The 19,045-nt window shown below is 57.1% G+C and overlaps 1 protein-coding gene across 1 annotated transcript; it reads left to right on the forward strand.

Moving 5' to 3' along the window:
• Positions 1–1,319: 1,319 nt before the first annotated feature.
• On the forward strand, positions 1,320–9,960 carry NES (nestin). The gene is made up of 4 exons (XM_003821044.7): positions 1,320–2,245; positions 3,386–3,510; positions 5,199–5,272; positions 5,521–9,960. The coding sequence occupies exons 1-4, from the start codon at positions 1,463–1,465 to the stop codon at positions 9,399–9,401; spliced, it is 4,863 nt and encodes a 1,620-aa protein (XP_003821092.4). The 5' UTR covers positions 1,320–1,462; the 3' UTR covers positions 9,402–9,960.
• Positions 9,961–19,045: the final 9,085 nt, after the last annotated feature.

The following is a 19,045-nucleotide window of genomic DNA, read 5'->3' on the forward strand; positions in this document are numbered from 1 at the left end:
TGTTTACCTCCACCACCAGACTATGAGTGCCCATCACTGTTGACCTCACATCACCAAACTATAAGCATTTCCAGGGCTAGGACAGAGTTCCTGCAATCTCTTTGGTGCTGACACATAGTAGGTACTCAATTAACACTTGAGCTAAATTGGATTTAGCAGCTTGATCAGAAACGCCTTCCCCAAAGATCCCCTCCGTCTCATTATCCCTGCATCTCCTCCCCAGCCCTACTTCTCCTTCACTGTAAATCCCCCAAATCCCACCTGTCCTTTACCTCCCAGCTCAAGGATGCACTCCGTCCAGAAAGCCTTCCCTACTACTCTCACCCTTGGTGAGCTCTCTACTTCATAAACTGTAGAATCTTTAAAAGGTTGTTTTGAAGATTAAGTCAGATCATGGAAGTAAAATATTGGAACACGACTGGGCACAACATAAAGGCTGGATAAACTTGGGCTAGTCGTTAGGAAGGAAAAGAATGGCCTCTTCCTGCTGCTTCCACTTCTGAAAGCCGCCAGAGGGCGTCCACTACCCAACATTCCCTGGCAGGGGGTGCGGGAGAAGGGGCCCTTCCCCAAGAACAGAACTTCCTAAAGCGGATGTTTGAACCTCGCAGTTATACAGAAGACTTGTAGGAAGGATGGACAAACGTTCTTAAGCCCATGACGGCCCTTAACCTGGTCGCTCCCTTTTCTGATGGAGACTCAGGCAATAGCGTGTGTGTGTGTGTGTGTGTGTGTGTGTGTGTGTATCCGTGTGTCCTAATATCAGACATTTGTTCTTGTTTTCCAGGCAGCGTCTCTCTAGCTTCTTTCTGCAATGCTGTAGTACTCTCTCCAGTATTTCAGGAGGAGGAGCATTTGCTATTTTAAAAACAAAAAACAAAAACCTGGCCACATCCATTTTTTTCAGCAGCTATGCGATTTCCATCATTGCTCCCATTTTATGGATGAGGAAACTGAGTCTTAGAGGAATTCAGTAAGTGATACCTCTCTCGGATGTGTTGAGTAACTGAGACTGCACTCCCTCCCAGGCTGGAACGTCCTGGCACTCCCACCCCCACAGGCTCAGTTCTGTGCATTATCTGCCTTTTTCGGGGATTGTGACCCTTCTTCACAGCCTCCTCCCTCAGAAAGCCACCACCATCAGATCCGATTCTCCATGGTACAGCTTCTTCTTTGGTTCCACTCTCCAGCACCCTGGGGAAGCAGGGACAGAGGCTGCTGCCACTCTCTGACCTCTAAGGGGTTAAGGCCTGGGTCCCGCCCCTCTTCCCGCCCGCCTGGCGGGAGTATGAATAGCCTCGCTCCCACTCCCGACTCTCAGTCGCTCAGGCTACTCCCACCCCGCCCCGCCCCGTCATTGTCCCCGTCGGTCTCTTTTCTCTTCCGTCCTAAAAGCTCTGCGAGCCGCTCCCTTCTCCCGGTGCCCCGCGTCTGTCCATCCTCAGTGGGTCAGACGAGCAGGATGGAGGGCTGCATGGGGGAGGAGTCGTTTCAGATGTGGGAGCTCAATCGGCGCCTGGAGGCCTACCTGGCCCGGGTCAAGGCGCTGGAGGAGCAGAATGAGCTGCTCAGCGCGGAGCTCGGGGGGCTCCGGGCACAATCCGCGGACACCTCCTGGCGGGCGCGTGCCGACGACGAGCTGGCGGCCCTGCGGGCCCTCGTTGACCAACGCTGGCGGGAGAAGCACGCGGCCGAGGTGGCGCGCGACAACCTGGCTGAAGAGCTGGAGGGCGTGGCAGGCCGATGCCAGCAGCTGCGGCTGGCCCGGGAGCGGACGACGGAGGAGGTAGCCCGCAACCGGCGCGCCGTCGAGGCAGAGAAATGCGCCCGGGCCTGGCTGAGTAGCCAGGCGGCAGAGCTGGAGCGCGAGCTAGAGGCTCTACGCGTGGCGCACGAGGAGGAGCGCGTCGGCCTGAACGCGCAGGCTGCCTGTGCCCCCCGCTGCCCAGCGCCGCCCCGCGGGCCTCCCGCGCCGGCCCCGGAGGTGGAGGAGCTGGCAAGGCGACTGGGCGAGGCGTGGCGCGGGGCAGTGCGCGGCTACCAGGAGCGCGTGGCACACATGGAGACGTCGCTGGGCCAGGCCCGCGAGCGGCTGGGCCGGGCGGTGCAGGGTGCCCGCGAGGGCCGCCTGGAGCTGCAGCAGCTCCAGGCTGAGCGCGGAGGCCTCCAGGAGCGCAGGGCAGCGTTGGAACAGAGGTTGGAGGACCGCTGGCAGGAGCGGCTGCGGGCTACTGAAAAGTTCCAGGTGAGGAGGTTGAGGGCCTGGGTGAGAGAAAGTCCCAGAACGCTCCAGAAAGTCCCTTATGAAGCTCAGAGACCTTCTGGGAAGGGAGTGGGGCTAGCTGGCTGCTGAATCAGGAGCCAGTTCTCAGAAACCTGGTGCCACACGTCCTAGACTTTTACAGCCCGTCTAGTGTAGGATGCGAATGGTGGGGCTTCTCGAAGCACATCCCGGGTGGGCAGTCAGGCCCAAGACCCGTTGCAGCAGCCCCGCCACTCTCTGGATGGCACCTTCTGGCTCTGATGATGACTGGGGCTCCGGGCCCCTTCCCAGGCTCTGGTATTACTAGGAGGACACCCAGCACTGTCGCCTCTGCGCTGAATCTGGTGGCCTGGCCACTCAGAATCACCAAGTTCCTCACAGCCCTCCTCCCCCTGAGGGGAGGAGTGAGGGGCCGTGAATGAATGGCTACCAGCCCCCTCCCATGCCATGGCTTCTCGGCTCCCTGGAGCACATTCCAGAGGCCCATAACAGCTGCTCCTTCTCACAGGGCACAGATGTGACCAGCAGCTGAGAAAACAGCTTCTTGCCTGGGCCACACAGAGGTGCCATGGCCACCTCCCCATCCCTCCTCTCAGAGGAGAGAGAATCCAGAACATGTGGGAAGTGGGGGTGGGGCGGGGGTGAGAGCCTGCTGTGAGGAGCAGGAGACAGCTGTGGGAGATGGGACCAATGGGGGACAGGGGCTGTTTGCCTTCCAGTCCTGCAGGCTCCAGCCATCTTGATTAATCGTTTTTCCTTCTGCTTTTGCTTTTTTTTCCCCTCTTCTCTCTCCATAACCCATCTCGTCTCCTCCCTCACCTCCCCTTCGTGTGGGAGCTGTGTTCTGAGCAACATGTGCTACCATTTAATCAGCATCCTCAGAGGAGGAGCAGGCCATGGGAGAGAGCTGAGAGGGCTGACAGGGGCCCTGGGCTCATCTTGGCTGATCCAGAGGGGGCTCTCTGGGCAGGGAATAGGGTAGGGGAGGCGGGGGTCTGCTACACAGATAAGTCAGCCAGGGAGCAGGAGGTGCTTCCCGGGCAGCGGCAGCGGGCAGGATGCAGGTTGGTTCACAGAAGGGACCCCAGCCCCTCCACTGACTGCCTCTCGCCTGCCCTGCAGCTGGCTGTGGAGGCCCTGGAGCAGGAGAAACAGGGCCTACAGAGCCAGATCGCTCAGGTCCTGGAAGGTCGGCAGCAGCTGGCGCACCTCAAGATGTCCCTCAGCCTGGAGGTGGCCACGTACAGGTACGAGACGAGCCCTGTCCACCCAGGCACGCAGAGGCACACACACATGCTGGGGCAGACTACGTGGCTGAAGGGGACCAGAGGTGTAGGTGATGGCAACTCTGCTGCCACTGGGTTCTGTGACTCTAGGCTGGTCACTTCCACACCGGAACATGTCCTGCCTGAAACCATCTGCTCCCCCATAGGCTGGAGACCTGAGAAATGTCCTGTGCCCGGGAAATCCCCCCAGGAGAGATGATATTGCCGAGCGAGACAGCCTCTGGAGAGGGGCTGGGCCCGTGTGGGGCAACTGCATCCAGACCCTTCCCCCAAGGGGCAAAGCTCCAACTCTATGTGTGCCCACACCCAGGGGGTCATGTCCTTTGGCAGCCACGGAAAGGAGGCATTGCAGGCATGGGGTGGCTGCACTGACTTGCCACCTGACCTGGGCCTCAGCCTCGTCTAGGGGCTGAGGGCTGGGCTGGGGGACTTCCAAGGCCTCTTCTAGCCTGGATGTCATGGGGCCAGACTCCTCTGATGCCCCTAGTGCCCTTGGTCCTGCCCAGCCCTTCATTGTCCACATTTTCTGTTATCCTAGAAATGGCTGAGACCAAGGAGGGGTGGCTTCTCACTTGCTATGTGGCCTTGGGCAAAGCCCGCAGTCTCTTCTGGGAAACTGGTCCTGTTGGCTGAGGGGCCATTGATGGGGCCTGAGGAAGGGGCTCTGTGGCTGGTGAGGGGCCACATGAGATCCAGGAAAGGAGGGGAGGCAAGGCCCAGAGATGGAAGGTCAGTGAGGCTCTGGGGAGGACGTGGAGGAGAGGGGCTCCACCGCCAGGGAAGAGAAGCCCAGAAGGAAGGCCGCAGCACTGGCAAGGACAGAGGTGAGGCTACAGCGAGTGCTAACCAGACTCAGAGATCATGGAGCAAAGCAGAGAGAAGCAGCTGCTCATCCTAAGTTATTGAATTGATTGGTCCCTGCTCCCCCCTTTGGTTCAAGGGGCGCTGAGGAAGGGGCCTGGACACAAAGACCTCTGTGCCCCGAAGAGCTTAGGATCCAGAGTGCTTAGAGATCCTGAGATGAGGGCCCTGACCCCCAGTGAAGCCACCGAGGGGAAGGGTCTGGTGGGCCCCGAGGAATTTAACTGCTATTTTTTGAGGCATGAAAAGGATTTGGAGAGGGGGAGCTGAATTCATTTGCTTTTGTCTGTCGCTAGCTCTGGGGGCCACCGGGGAAGGAGGAGGGAGCCCATCCCATGGGAACGGCCTGAGAATTCCCACTTCCCCAGAATCCTCTCCTTCTCAGACCCTCCAGATGGTGGCTTGGACAATGGCAGCAATTAGCATGAGAATCGGTCCCCCACACAGAGGATGAGGTCATTGGCCTGGGGTGGGAGGAGGAGGCTAGCCTAAGCCTTGTGTGGGTGTGTGTAGGGCAATGTCCGACTGTGTGGGAATCTGCTTCTATGTCTGCGCTCTGCTGTGTATCCCAAATACAGTGTGACTTTGTGTGACCAAGTGTGTGATGTCTGTGGGTATGTGACTGTGTGATTTCACCCTGAGTGTGGCTTTTGTGTGACAGTGTCAAATGAAGAGGAAGCCTGCAGGGCCTGGATGGTGCAAGTTCAGCCTGAGTTGTCCCCAGCTGGCTTGCTGCCTGCAGGCCTGGGGGCAGAGGGCTGACCCCACTTTCCCTCTGTCCTCTCCAGGACCCTCCTGGAGGCTGAGAACTCCCGGCTGCAAACACCTGGCGGTGGCTCCAAGACTTCCCTCAGCTTTCAGGGTAAGAGGAGGGGCCAAGTTCCCCCAGAAACTACCCTGCTTTGCTCTTCATACCCAGACCTATCTTTCCCGAGAGGCACCAATCTAAATTTCAAGTCCGTGGCCTCCAGTGTCAGTGAGCATGCTCTCAGCCCAGCCATGGGCGCCAGGGGCAGGCGCATGGATACTCTTGCCAGCGGTGGCTGCTCTGTGGCTCCCCTCATTGCCAGTGATATACTGATGCTGTTTCTTCCCCCTCTGCCTTTCCAGACCCCAAGCTGGAGTTGCAATTCCCTGGGACCCCAGAGGGCCGGCGTCTTGGATCTTTGCTCCCAGTCCTGAGCCCAACTTCCCTCCCCTCACCCTTGCCTGCTACCCTTGAGACACCTGTGCCAGCCTTTCTTAAGAACCAAGAATTCCTCCAGGCCCGTACCCCTACCTTGGCCAGCACCCCCATCCCCCCCACACCTCAGGCACCCTCTCCTGCTGCAGATGCAGAGATCAGAGCCCAGGATGCTCCTCTCTCTCTGCTCCAGACACAGGGTGGGAGGAAACAGGCTCCAGAGCCCCTGCGGGCTGAAGCCAGGGTGGCCATTCCTGCCAGCGTCCTGCCTGGACCAGAGGAGCCTGGGGGCCAGCAGCAAGAGGCCAGTACAGGCCAGTCCCCAGAGGACCATGCCTCCTTGGCCCCACCCCTCAGCCCTGACCACTCCAGTTTAGAGGCTAAGGATGGAGAATCCGGTGGGTCTAGAGTGTTCAGCATATGCCAAGGGGAAGGTGAAGGGCAAATCTGGGGGTTGGTAGAGAAAGAAACAGCCATAGAGGGCAAAGTGGTAAGCAGCTTGCAGCAGGAAATATGGGAAGAAGAGGATCTAAACAGGAAGGAAATCCAGGACTCCCAGGTTCCTTTGGAAAAAGAAACCCTGAAGTCTCTGGGAGAGGAGATTCAAGAGTCACTGAAGACTCTGGAAAACCAGAGCCATGAGACACTAGAAAGGGAGAATCAAGAATGTCCGAGGTCTTTAGAAGAAGACTTAGAAACACTAAAAAGTCTAGAAAAGGAAAATAAAGAGCTATTAAAGGATGTGGAGGTAGTGAGACCTCTAGAAAAAGAGGCTGTAGGCCAACTTAAGCCTACAGGAAAAGAGGACACACAGACATTGCAATCCCTGCAAAAGGAGAATCAAGAACTAATGAAATCTCTTGAAGGTAATCTAGAGACATTTTTATTTCCAGGAAAGGAAAATCAAGAATTAGTAAGTTCTCTGCAAGAGAACTTAGAGTCATTGACAGCTCTGGAAAAGGAGAATCAAGAGCCACTGAGATCTCCAGAAGTAGGGGATGAGGAGGCACTGAGACCTCTGACAAAGGAGAATCAGGAACCCCTGAGGTCTCTTGAAGATGAGAACAAAGATGCCTTTAGATCTCTAGAAAAAGAGAACCAGGAGCCACTGAAGACTCTAGAAGAAGAGGACCAGAGTATTGTGAGACCTCTAGAAACAGAGAATCACAAATCACTGAGGTCTTTAGAAGAACAGGACCAAGAGACATTGAGAACTCTTGAAAAAGAGACTCAACAGCGACGGAGGTCTCTAGGGGAAGAGGATCAGATGACATTAAGACCCCCAGAAAAAGTGGATCCAGAACCACTGAAGTCTCTTGACCAGGAGATAGCTAGACCTCTTGAAAATGAGAATCAAGAGTTCTTAAAGTCACTCAAAGAAGAGAGTGTAGAGGCAGTAAAATCTTTAGAAACAGAGATCCTAGAATCACTGAAGTCTGCAGGACAAGAGAACCTGGAAACACTGAAATCTCCAGAAACTCAAGCACCACTGTGGACTCCAGAAGAAATAAATCAGGGGACAATGAAACCTCTAGAAAAGGAAATTCAAGAACCACTGGAGTCTGTGGAAGTGAACCAAGAGACATTGAGACTCCTGGAAGAGGAGAATCAGGAATCATTGAGATCTCTGGGAGCATGGAACCTGGAGAATTTGAGATCTCCAGAGGAGGTAGACAAGGAAAGTCAAAGGAATCTGGAAGAGGAAGAGAACCTGGGAAAGGGAGAGTACCAAGAGTCATTGAGGTCTCTGGAGGAGGAGGGACAGGAGCTGCCGCAGTCTGCAGATGTGCAGAGGTGGGAAGATACGGTGGAGAAGGACCAAGAACTGGCTCAGGAAAGCCCTCCTGGGATGGCTGGAGTGGAAAATGAGGATGAGGCAGAGCTGAATCTGAGGGAGCAGGATGGCTTCACTGGGAAGGAGGAGGTGGTAGAGCAGGGAGAGCTGAATGCCACAGAGGAGGTCTGGATCCCAGGCGAGGGGCACCCAGAGAGCCCTGAGCCCAAAGAGCAGAGAGGCCTGGTTGAGGGAGCCAGTGTGAAGGGAGGGGCTGAGGGCCTCCAGGACCCTGAAGGGCAATCACAACAGGTGGTGGCCCCAGGCCTCCAGGCTCCCCAGGGGCTGCCAGAGGCGATAGAGCCCCTGGTGGAAGATGATGTGGCCCCAGGGGGTGACCAAGCCTCCCCAGAGGTCATGTTGGGGTCAGAGCCTGCCATGGGTGAGTCTGCTGCGGGAGCTGAGCCAGGCCCGGGGCAGGGGGTGGGAGGGCTGGAGGACCCAGGCCATCTGACCAGGGGAGAGGTGATGGAACCACCCCTGGAAGAGGAGAGTTTGGAGGCAAAGAGGGTTCAGGGCTTGGAAGGGCCTAGAAAGGACCTAGAGGAGGCAGGTGGTCTGGGGACAGAGTTCTCCGAGCTGCCTGGGAAGAGCAGAGACCCTTGGGAGCCTCCCAAGGGTAGGGAGGAGTCAGAGGCTGAGGCCCCCAGGGGAGCAGAGGAGGCGTTCCCTGCTGAGACCCTGGGCCACACTGGAAGTGATGCCCCTTCACCTTGGCCTCTGGGGTCAGAGGAAGCTGAGGAGGATGTACCACCAGTGCTGGTCTCCCCCAGCCCAACGTACACCCCGATCCTGGAAGATGCCCCTGGGCCTCAGCCTCAGGCTGAAGGGAGTCAGGAGGCTAGCTGGGGGGTGCAGGGGAGGGCTGAAGCCCTGGGGAAAGTAGAGAGCGAGCAGGAGGAGTTGGGTTCTGGGGAGATCCCCGAGGGCCTCCAGGAGGAAGGGGAGGAGAGCAGAGAAGAGAGCGAGGAGGATGAGCTCGGGGAGACCCTTCCAGACTCCACTCCCCTGGGCTTCTACCTCAGGTCCCCCACCTCCCCCAGGTGGGACCCCACTGGAGAGCAGAGGCCACCCCCTCAAGGGGAGACTGGAAAGGAGGGCTGGGATCCTGCTGTCCTGGCTTCCGAGGGCCTTGAGGCCCCACCCTCAGAAAAGGAGGAGGGGGAGGAGGGAGAAGAGGAGTGTGGCCGTGACTCTGACATGTCAGAAGAATTTGAGGACCTGGGGACTGAGGCACCTTTTCTTCCTGGGGTCCCTGGGGAGGTGGCAGAACCTCTGGGCCAGGTGCCCCAGCTGCTACTGGATCCTGCAGCCTGGGATCGAGATGGGGAGTCCGATGGGTTTGCAGATGAGGAAGAAAGTGGGGAGGAGGGAGAGGAGGATCAGGAGGAGGGGAGGGAGCCAGGGGCTGGGCGGTGGGGGCCAGGGTCTTCTGTTGGCAGCCTCCAGGCCCTGAGTAGCTCCCAGAGAGGGGAATTCCTGGAGTCTGATTCTGTGAGTGTCAGTGTCCCCTGGGATGACAGCTTGAGGGGTGCAGTGGCTGGTGCCCCCAAGACTGCCCTGGAAACGGAGTCCCAGGACAGTGCTGAGCCTTCTGGCTCAGAGGAAGAGTCTGACCCTGTTTCCTTGGAGAGGGAGGACAAAGTCCCTGGCCCTCTAGAGATCCCCAGTGGGATGGAGGATGCAGGCCCAGGGGCAGACATCATTGGTGTTAATGGCCAGGGTCCCAACTTGGAGGGGAAGTCACAGCATGTGAATGGGGGAGTGATGAACGGGCTGGAGCAGTCTGAGGAAGTGGGGCAAGGAATGCCGCTGGTCTCTGAGGGAGACCGAGGGAGCCCCTTTCAGGAGGAGGAGGGGAGTGCCCTGAAGACCTCTTGGGCAGGGGCTCCTGTTCACCTGGGCCAGGGTCAGTTCCTGAAGTTCACTCAGAGGGAAGGAGATAGAGAGTCCTGGTCCTCAGGGGAGGACTAGGAAAAGACCATCTGCCCGGCACTGGGGACTTAGGGGTGCGGGGAGGGGAAGGATGCCTCCAAGCCCGCTCCCTGCTCAGGAGCAGCACTCTTAATTTACGATCTCTTGACATACGGTTTCTGGCTGAGAGGCCTGGCCCGCTAAGGTGAAAAGGGGTGTGGCAAAGGAGCCTACTCCAAGAATGGAGGCTGTAGGAATATAACCTCCCGCCCTGCAAAGGGAATCTCTTGCCTGCTCCATCTCATAGGCTAAGTCAGCTGAATCCCGATAGTACTAGGTCCCCTTCCCTCCGAATCCCGTCAGCTGGAAAAGGCCTGTGGCCCAGAGGCTTCTCCAAAGGGAGGGTGACATGCTGGCTTTTGTGCCCAAGCTCACCAGCCCTGCGCCACCTCACTGCAGTAGCGCACCATCTCACTGCAGTAGCACGCCCTCCTGGGCCGTCTGGCCTGTGGCTAATGGAGGTGACGGCACTCCCATGTCCTGACTCCCCCCATCCCTGCCACGCTGTGGCCCTGCCTGGCTAGTCCCTGCCTGAATAAAGTAATGCCTCTGCTTCAAAGTCTGGACTCTTCCTTCCCCCACTCAGAGGGGACCCTCAGGGTTAGTACAGGAGAGAGACGGGGGGGGGGCGGGGGGGGGCGGGGGAGAGGAGGAAGCTGGTGCTGGGGAGGGGCTGCCTCCTGAGGAGAGGAGGACCTGGGGGGATGAAGGCAGACAGACCCAAGCTGCAGGGAGCAGTGCTGGGGCCTGGGGAGGGCCAGGGGCTGTTGCTTGGCTGGGGGAGGCCAGTCCAGGTGATCTCAGCGCCTGCAGAAGCCAGGCCCATCATCATCTCTGCCCACAGTACTGATTACAGGGATTAGGCCTTGGGGCCACCCCCACCCTTGTATATCCCCCCCCATTAGCGCCTTGGTGCCGCCAGCATAATAAGCCCCCTTGTCTCTAAACCCAAACAAGTTGTCTGGCCTGATCTCCTCAGCCTGACTGGGTGGGAGCAGGGTGAGGGAAGAGGCAGGCCTGTTCTTCCTCAGTCTGGCTGCATGGCCTCAGGTCAGCATTGATCCTCTCTGAGCCTCAGACTCTGCCACACGATGAGAGAGGCTGGGCCAGGTGACCTGGGAGCCTCCCAGGGCCCAGGAGAGCAGGAAGGAGGCTGAAGACAGCGTAGCTCTTCAGTAGGACTTCCTTCACACGCTGCAGCAGGAGGCAGGGAAGAAGGGAAAGTGGAGGGGGAGCTGAACTGTCAGGGTGGGAGCTAGGGGTGTGCTGATGACAGTGCTGTGCTGGCAGCAGCTTAGCCCGAGGGGCCTCCAGCCACAGTGTCTCCTCCTCACCCCACTTCCCAGGAGCTCTCTGTGTCCCTGTGTAGGACAGGGAGGGGACCAGGGGTTCCTGGATTAGGTGGGGCCTGCAGGCCTTGAAGTCAGGATACCCAAATAGAAACCACTCGCTGCTTCAGCTCTGCAGGGAAGGAAGATCTGGCAACACTTCTAAATAGCGCGGGTGGGGGTGGGATAGGGGCTGCCAAACAAATGTTCCAATTTGGAGTCAATCCCAAGTCCAGGAGCAGGCTCTTCCTCCCTTTGGGCTCAGGGCTGAGGGTTGGAGAAAGATGAGAAGATGAAGTCCCAGCCCCTCTGGCTCCTACTTCTGTCATCCAGCCAGAGAGAGGTGGATAGGGGCCTCCCTGACAGGCCCTCACTGTCTGCTTCTCTGCCCGTCTCCATCTAGCACCTCTGTCTCGGGCACCCAGGCTCCATTTCACAGCCGCTATGCCCCATCCCTCAGGGGCCAAGATCCTGTCTCTCCCCACCCCACCCTCCTGGCAGCCCAAACCTCCGCTCTCTCCTTCCTGTACCCACTGCTAACAAGGCCCTATCTAATCCTGCCAGGCTGCTAGGCCTGGGGCCAGTGCATTGGCATCCAGGCAAGGAAGTCCCACTCCCTGCCCCTCCAATGGGACAGAGGTGCCCTGTGCTTGATCTCCCCAGGCCCTTGGGCACCTCCGCTTGGGCAAGGGCCAAGGACAGGGGCCTAGCCAAGCAGTCCTTCCCTGTGCCTGGTGCCCACCCTACCCCCCACACAGGGCCCCTGATCGCCTATAGAGTTACCAAACTGGCCATTGCTGCCAATAATCTCAAACAGGGTAGAAGCGAGGACTTCCCTAAGGATATATGTCGTGGGAGGCGTGTTCTCTTTGGAAGTGATTGTCTGTCAATGCAGCAAGAGGAATGAGGGTTGGACAGTAACAGGGACATTCCTGGTGGTGAGAACAGGAGTAGTCATCATTTGTTAACAACTATTTACTGAGCATCTACTACATGCCATGCGCTGTGCAGGCACTGGGGAGCCACAGATAAAGAACAATGTGTTTCCTCACTCAGGCAGCTTTACCTACCAGTTAAACAAGGGCTTCTCAGTGGAAATCATATCTGAAAACGGAGAAGTGCCCTAGGTTATGGGAGCAGAGTGCAGGGGACCTCGCCCGACCTGGGCTGGGGGGTGTACGGGAGGGGGTAGACAGGGAAGGCTCTCCTGAGAACCTGAAGGATGAGCAGGAGTGGCCAGTGGGGGAGGAGGGGGAGGAAAATGGTTCTGGTCAGAGGGAACAGCACGTGCAAAGTTCAGAGGCAGGAAGAGAGAGCCTGGGCAACTGAGGAAGAGAAGGAAGGCTCCTGTGCCAGACGGTGGAGGAGGGAAGAGAAAGTTCATGATGAGACTGAAGAGAGAGCCAGGGTTCGGGGACAGAGGTCTCATTAGATAGCCAGGAAACAAAGAATTCTTCGTATTTGGAGGCAATGAATGAATTCTGAAGTGAGAGCTTCTAAAGGGTTGTAAGCAGAGGTGACCTGACCAGGTTTGCGTTTCTTTTTTTTTTTTGAGAAGGAGTCTCATTCTGTCACCCAGGCTGGAGTGCGGTGATGCAATCTTGGCTACTCCAACCTCTGCCTCCTGGGTTCAAGCAATTCTCTTGCCTCAGCCTCCCAAGTAGCTGGGATTACAGGCGCCCGAGGCCACGCCCAGCTAATTTTTGTATTTTTTGTTTGCTTGTTTGTGTTTAGAGACGGGAGTCTCATTCTGTCACCCAGGCTGGAGTGCAGTGGTGCGATCTCGGCTTACTGCAACCTCTGCTCCCAGGTTCAAGAGATTCTCCTGCCTCAGCCTCCAGAGCAGCTGGGATTACAGGCATCTGCCACCACACCCGGCTAATTTTTGTATAGTAGAGACAGGGTTTCACCTTGATGGCCAGGTTAATCTCAAACTCCTGACCTCAGGTGATCTGCCCGCCTCGGCCTCCCAAAGTGCTGGGATTACGGGTGTGAGCCACCGCCCCCTGCCCAGGTTTGCATTTCAAGTCAAACTCTCTGGCTGCTGTGTGGAAACAGGTTGGTGTGGGCAGGAGGGCTTCAGGGAGGCTGCTGCCTGCCACAGTGCAGGCAGGAGACAGTGGTGGTGGCAGTGGTGGTGGAGAAGAGACATGTGAGGAAAGGGAATCTCAGGACTTGGTAATCCACGGTAGGGAGGGGGATAGGCCAGCAGAGGGTCCCAGGTTTTTGGCCTGGGCAGCTGGGAGACGTAGGACTATTTTCTGAGCAGCAGAGTCCAGCAGGAAATTGTGACCTCCAGGAGGAGGTGCCTGGGGTGGGTGGACACATGGAACTGGAGCACAGGAGAGAGGGCCAGGTTGGAGACAAGAATTAGGGGGTCACTGGCCTAGAGATTCCCCAGAGAGAGCATATAGGATGAAGAGAGCCCTGGACAGAGCTCCAGAGGAGCTCCTGACAGACAGGAGATGACTGGGAAGGAGCTGGAAAAGGAGGCCAGAGTAGGAGTAAAACCAGGAGACTGCGGGGTCTCAGACATGTTGTCATCATGGGAATTTCTGGGATAGCAAGACCTTTGTCCTGGTCATCGCCCAGAGCCTAGCTCAGTGCCTGGGAGCCCAGGGGGTGCTGAATAAATGCGTATTAAATAAATGAATGACCATGACAGACAACGGGACAAACTTCTGAGGGTGGAGTCCCAGGGGAGGGAGCACAGAGGGACAGTATCCCCCCCCTCCCCCACCCCTCCAATCAGTGCAAGGACAAGTGGGAGGTTATTCTGGGGCCTCCTCTGGGTAAATATAGCTTCTGGACGGGGTGGGGCCGGGTGGGGGGCCGGAGGTTGCTTCCTCGGTTTGTTTGGGGCACTTCCTTATAAGGCTGTGCAGGCTGAGGCGCCTCAGAGGGTGAGGTCAGGGGCTGAGCTCTCCATTCAACCCAGCCTGATGCTGTCCCGTTGCTGCTGCTGCTGCTCCTGCCGCCACTGCCACCAGAGTCTCAGAGGAAATCAAAGACCTAGGCATTGGGCTCTGGCCAAGGGAGTGCAGAGCGTGGCCTCTTAAAGGGCTCCTTCAGCCTCAATGTCTGTGTGAGAGCCCAGCCCTGGAGTGGGGAGAGCGCGTTCTTCCAGTGTCCTCTCAGAAAGAGATGCCGGACACCTCCTTCCCCCACGGGGCCTTCCTGGGACTGGGTCATCCCCACACAGCTAGGACATCCTGTGGTCTAACCTTGATCCCTGCCACTGCAGGGTCTATGCCTCTTTCTCTGGTCTCTTGAGATCAAAGAATCAGAATTCATTTATTGCCTCCAAAGAAAGGCCCTGGTCCTCCACTTCCCTCCCTGCCCCCTTCTCAGCCCCTCCCTGGGGAACCAGCTGCTGCCACTTGACCCTGTGGTGTCACAGCTGCTGTCAGCAATGCCATCCTCATGAAGCAGGGAGAGAGGAATGTGATTTAATTTCAGCTGGAATGTGCTCTCTGAGGCTGCCCATGGAAGGGAGAGGGGATGGAAAAAAAGCCCACCTAAGCCCAGGAAACCTGAGACAACTCTGGGCTTGGGCACAGGCTCCTGGGTCCCAACTGGACCCCCAGCCCCACCCACAGGGGAGAGCTAAGTTCCAGGATGGGTCTTGCAGCAGGACAGATGGAAGTTAGACTTGAGGGTCTTTCTGGGAGGTGGGAAAACAGGATGTCTCTTGAATGCAGCTCGAGTGCCTGAAGAAAGGACCCAAGTACTCTGTTCCTGAATCTACAGGCCGACCTTAGAAAGACTAGGATGAGAATCTCAAGTGGCTGAACAAGGGGAGGGGCGGCTTGGCTCAGAAGCAGAGGGAGGGACAGAAAGAATGGCCCACAGAGGAAAACGTGGCCCTCTCTCTTTCCTCTCTCATGGCACTGGGGTCTCCCATCTACCTCCCTGCTGGGAGCCCTCTTTCCCCTCTCCTTCTGCTTTCTTTCTTTTCTTCTTCTTCTTCTTTTTTTTTTTTTTTTTAAGAGATGGAGATCTTGTCTGTCACCCAGGCTGGAGTGCAGTGGCACTATCCTAGTTCACGGCAGCCTTGGCCTCCTTGGCTCACAACAGCGATTCTCCCACCTCAGCCTCTCAAGTTGCTGGGACTGCAGGTACAAGCCACCAGGCCTGGCTAATTTTTATATTTTTAGTAGAGACGGGCTCTTGCTATGTTGCCTAGGCTGGTCTTGAACTCCTGGGCTCAAGTGATCCGCCTGCTTTGGCCTCCCCAAATGCTGAGATTACAGGCATGAGCCACTGTGACTGGCCTCCCAGTCTTTCTAACACAGCATTCCCACACCCAGATCAGGCTTGTCTCTTCTCCAACATTTCAAGGGTAGAGGCCCTGCCTCCGACTCCCCAAAGCCTTCCCCAAGCCCCATTATTCCAGGGGCTCCAATGTGGATGTCCCTCCTGTTCTTGATGCTCTGGCCCCAAAGGGATGGACCCTAGGTCCCAGAGTCCCAGGCCCTAGAGCCCTCTTCCTTCCTCAACCTTCTCTTCTAGTCACAGTCTCCCCTCCCCCAGTCCCATTCACTCTCCCCACCCCCATGACTCAGCTGTGTCTCCAGAAATAAACCGAGGCAGGTGCCAGGAGGCCTCTGTCGAGGAACCCCCCCTCCCAACAGCTGCCGTCTCAGCTGCTTGCAAGCGCCAGGGCCCCAGAGCCCCAGGAAGGGTGGCTGGGAGACTTTACAGTTCGGGAATGCTCCACTGACTCTGGCCCCCTCCTGGGTCTTCAGGACTCCATCTTCTTCATAAAGGAGAGACATTTGCCACTCAGGGACCCAACTCTCCTTCCCTGTCTCCCCATTTTCACCTCTCTTCTGTCTTCTACCTACTTTCCTCCCTCCTCCCTGGCCCCTTCCCAATTTCTGAGTCTTTTGGTCTCTCCAGGATTTCTTCCTTTCACTTGCCAGGAAATTATGTCAGAGAGAACTTCAGTTCACCCTGACAGGAAAACTGAGGCACAGAGCGATGTCCCTTGCCAATGATACTAGGAATTCCTAGATGCCACTTGGGGTCTATAGAACATGGGCCAGGCCAGGCGAGGTGGCTTATGCCTGTAGTCCCAGCATTTTGGGAGGCTGAGGCGGGAGGATTGCTTGAGCCCGGTAGTTCGAGACCAGCCTGGGCAACATGGAGAAACCTCGTTCCTACAAAAACAGAAACAAAAATTTGCCTGCATGGTAGCATGCGCCTTGTAGTCCCAGCTGCGCAGGAGGCTGAGGCACGAGAATCGCTTGAGCCTGGGAGGCAGAGGTTGCAGTGAGTCAAGATCGTGCCTCTGTACTACAATCTGGGCAACAAAGTGAGACCCTGTCTCAAAAAAATGAAACAAAAATCCATGGGCCAGGGGACTGTGGGCTAGCCCCCTTAAATATTCCAGTCCTGTGGTCAACAGCCTCCCCATTAGCAAGCTCTCTAAATACTAAGGAAGAAGCATCCGGGAATAAACACAGAAGCCACAAGATCCACCCACTCAGACAATTAACTAGTCTAGAGTCTCTCAGTGGGGGGAATTTCCTCGCATTCTTCCTTTTCTCCTGCTTTCTTTTCTTTTTCCTTCCTTTCCTTTCGTTCCTCGTGCTCTGTCCCTGCCTTTTTCAGTTCTCCCTTCTCGGGAGGAAGTAGGCTGCTTTGCAGCATGCAGAGCGGAAGTCAGATCTCAGGAAGGACCTCCAGTCTGCAGATTGAAAGAACTCTTGCACAGCTGGGAGAGACAGCACCTGGGCCCTCATTCCAGGCAGAGATCTGCCTGCAGCCCCCAGGGAAAGTCCACTCACCCACGGGAGCCTGACGGGCTGAGCATTTTTGGAAGTCTTTGCGAGCTGCTGTGTCACAGCAGGCAGCCAGAACAATGGGGCTCTTTCTCTCCCTGTGCAGGAGACAGGCCCACAGACAGGGCCTCACGGCTGGGACAAAGGCCCCAGTGAGGTCAGGACAGTGCTGTGGGAGTTGGGGGTGTGGGGGAGGAATGGGGAGGTAGGTGTGTGGTAGAGCAGCCTGGAAGGAAGGAAGCTGGAGACCCTGGCAGATAAGTTGGGGCTCTCTGGAAGGCCATCTCATCAGGCTGCCAAGCCCCTCGGCAATGTTCAAGCCCCTAAATCTCACCCAGGCTGGGTCTCTTCCCTCCATACACATTCTGATCTCCTTCATTCCCAGGAAACTGAAAACTCTGCGAAGGGACCCCTGTTTAGACATGTGGGAAGGAGGCTGAGAGCTTAACCACACATGCAGGGGCTTGGCAGGGGCGAGCACATCGTTAGATTAGTGCTGTGCCCTGGAGGCAGAGGCAGACACAGATGTGGCCCCTACTCCACATCCCCAGAGATGGGGCTGACACTCTATGAGGGGCCAATTCCTCCTGCCCAAGGCCAGGATAGGACACACACACACACACGCACGCACACACACACACACGGACTGGGCCAGGGGTTGGACTCTGTGCAGGACGCTGAGTCACCCGTGGACCAGCTCCGCCTTCCCCAGGAAACCCAACAAAGCCAGGAGAGGGCTTCCGTTTCCGGGCCCCGCCAGAACACCCCAGCAGGTGTCAGGGACAGGGCAGTATTCCAGCTTCAGCCTGTCTACCTCTGGAGCTCTCCTGATCAATACATCAGAGAAGATGATGGAGCCCTCCTGCCGCTCTTGGGGAGAGTTGGTGAGAATGCCTTGATGGGAAACCAAAGCCCCTTCCAGCTCACCACCATGGGCTCTCTGGGGAATCCAATATACTATCTAAACTCCACCTCAGGGAACCTCCCGTAAGAGCCCAAGGACAGACACTGCCCCTCCCCAGCCTTCTCCTCTTCAGGCCCTACTTTCAAAGGCCCACCTTGATCTTCATCCACTCACAGTTCCACCTAAATGCCCCCGAGAGCCCTAAAAATGCATTGACTGGACAATCACAGGGTAATACAGGATACAGTGAGGATCTACTCTGGCCCCAGAATCATCCTCTTCCCTATAGCTCCTTAAGAAACAGAAGCCCCTGCTCCCTAGCCACGCAGGGCTGAGTTGTGCGGGGGGCAGAAGGTGGGGGAGGTGAGGCCTGGGGTGAGGGAGGAATGTGGTGGTAGGTGGGTGTGGGAGGTCACACTGGTATATCAGAGACCAGCTGGTTTCAAGTTTAGAAATAGGGTGGGGAAGGCCCAGGAGCTGGGCAGGGATGGCCTAGGAGAGCCCCAGCTCCCACCAACACAGAGCTGTATTGAACTTGTGTCTGCCTGTCTTGCCCACTATCTCTGGGTCTCCCCGTATTACTATCAGCCTTTGCTCCTCCGGATCTGTCTCCCTGTCTCTGGATTTTACTGGCTTCAGAGAAGGAATAAGTATTGCCCATGTGGGTGATGTGCTGTAACTAAGTGGGCACATGCAGGAGTGTGTACACACGACAGTGTGCACGTGTGTGCCTATGTGTGACCGTGTGTGCCTGAGGATCTGCAGCAATGATTCATCCTCATCATGAGGACAGACCGCATCCTGACATGCACTTCACCAACAATTCTGTGCACTGGGAGAAGGGTGCACACTCACACACACGCACGCGCGTACACACACACACGCACACGCGGGCGCTGGGTCACTCTCCAGTTCTCTGAGTGACCTCATCCTCTCAACCTCCGCTGACTCACAGCCCCCAGGGCCAGATCAGCCTGGCCGGAAGTCTAACCCCCCCACATAGCCAGCCACCCCCCTTCCCCTCCCGCCTCCTCAGGACGCAAGTCCGCGGCGCCCCCTGGCGGGATCCTGGGGCTCCTCGCACCCCTCTGCCGGTCTCCACCGGCGCACGCGTACACGGCACTCTCAGAGCACCGTGCTGGGTCCGCGGCGCCCTCTGCTGGCCGCTGCCTGTGCGGGCCCCCAGTTCGTTCCCCGAAGCCCAGTCCACCGCAGGGCTGGGAACCTCCCCTTGGCCCTTAGTTTGTTTCCCTATTTCTTGCATCTCTGCCTCCTCTGCTGGACGTAAACCTTCCTGCGGCCTAACCCCCAGACATGCTGCAGTGCCAGCGGAGCTCTCCCATCACCCTCACTCTCACACCCCCATGAGGGAAGGCCGGCCCTTCCGGAAGCTCAGAACTGCGACACCAAGGCACCAACCTCTGCCTTCCTCTCTGGGACCCCAGCCCTTCTCCCTCCCAAGACAGAACTCATTGACATTCACTTGACTCTTAGGCACTCAGGGCACTCCATCTCTTTGCAAACATGCTTCATCACTCCAGCTGTCCCCCAACCCCTGTGCCTTCCTTCATTCCATAAGTACTTCCTGGCAGCTATTCTGGCACTGTTCTACTTGCTGACATCTTG

The sequence above is a fragment of the Pan paniscus genome, chromosome 1, assembly GCF_029289425.2.
Source record: "Pan paniscus chromosome 1, NHGRI_mPanPan1-v2.0_pri, whole genome shotgun sequence".
In the NCBI taxonomy this organism is placed as follows: domain Eukaryota; kingdom Metazoa; phylum Chordata; class Mammalia; order Primates; family Hominidae; genus Pan; species Pan paniscus.

Bases quoted from the DNA above. Each gene is read 5' to 3' on its own strand.
- NES (XM_003821044.7), top strand. From the start codon at position 1,463: ATGGAGGGCTGCATGGGGGAGGAGTCGTTTCAGATGTGGGAGCTCAAT. The intron at 3,511-5,198 runs GTACGAGACGAG...TGTCCTCTCCAG, and splicing joins CTGGAGGTGGCCACGTACAG to GACCCTCCTGGAGGCTGAGA. The intron at 5,273-5,520 runs GTAAGAGGAGGG...CTGCCTTTCCAG, and splicing joins GACTTCCCTCAGCTTTCAGG to ACCCCAAGCTGGAGTTGCAA.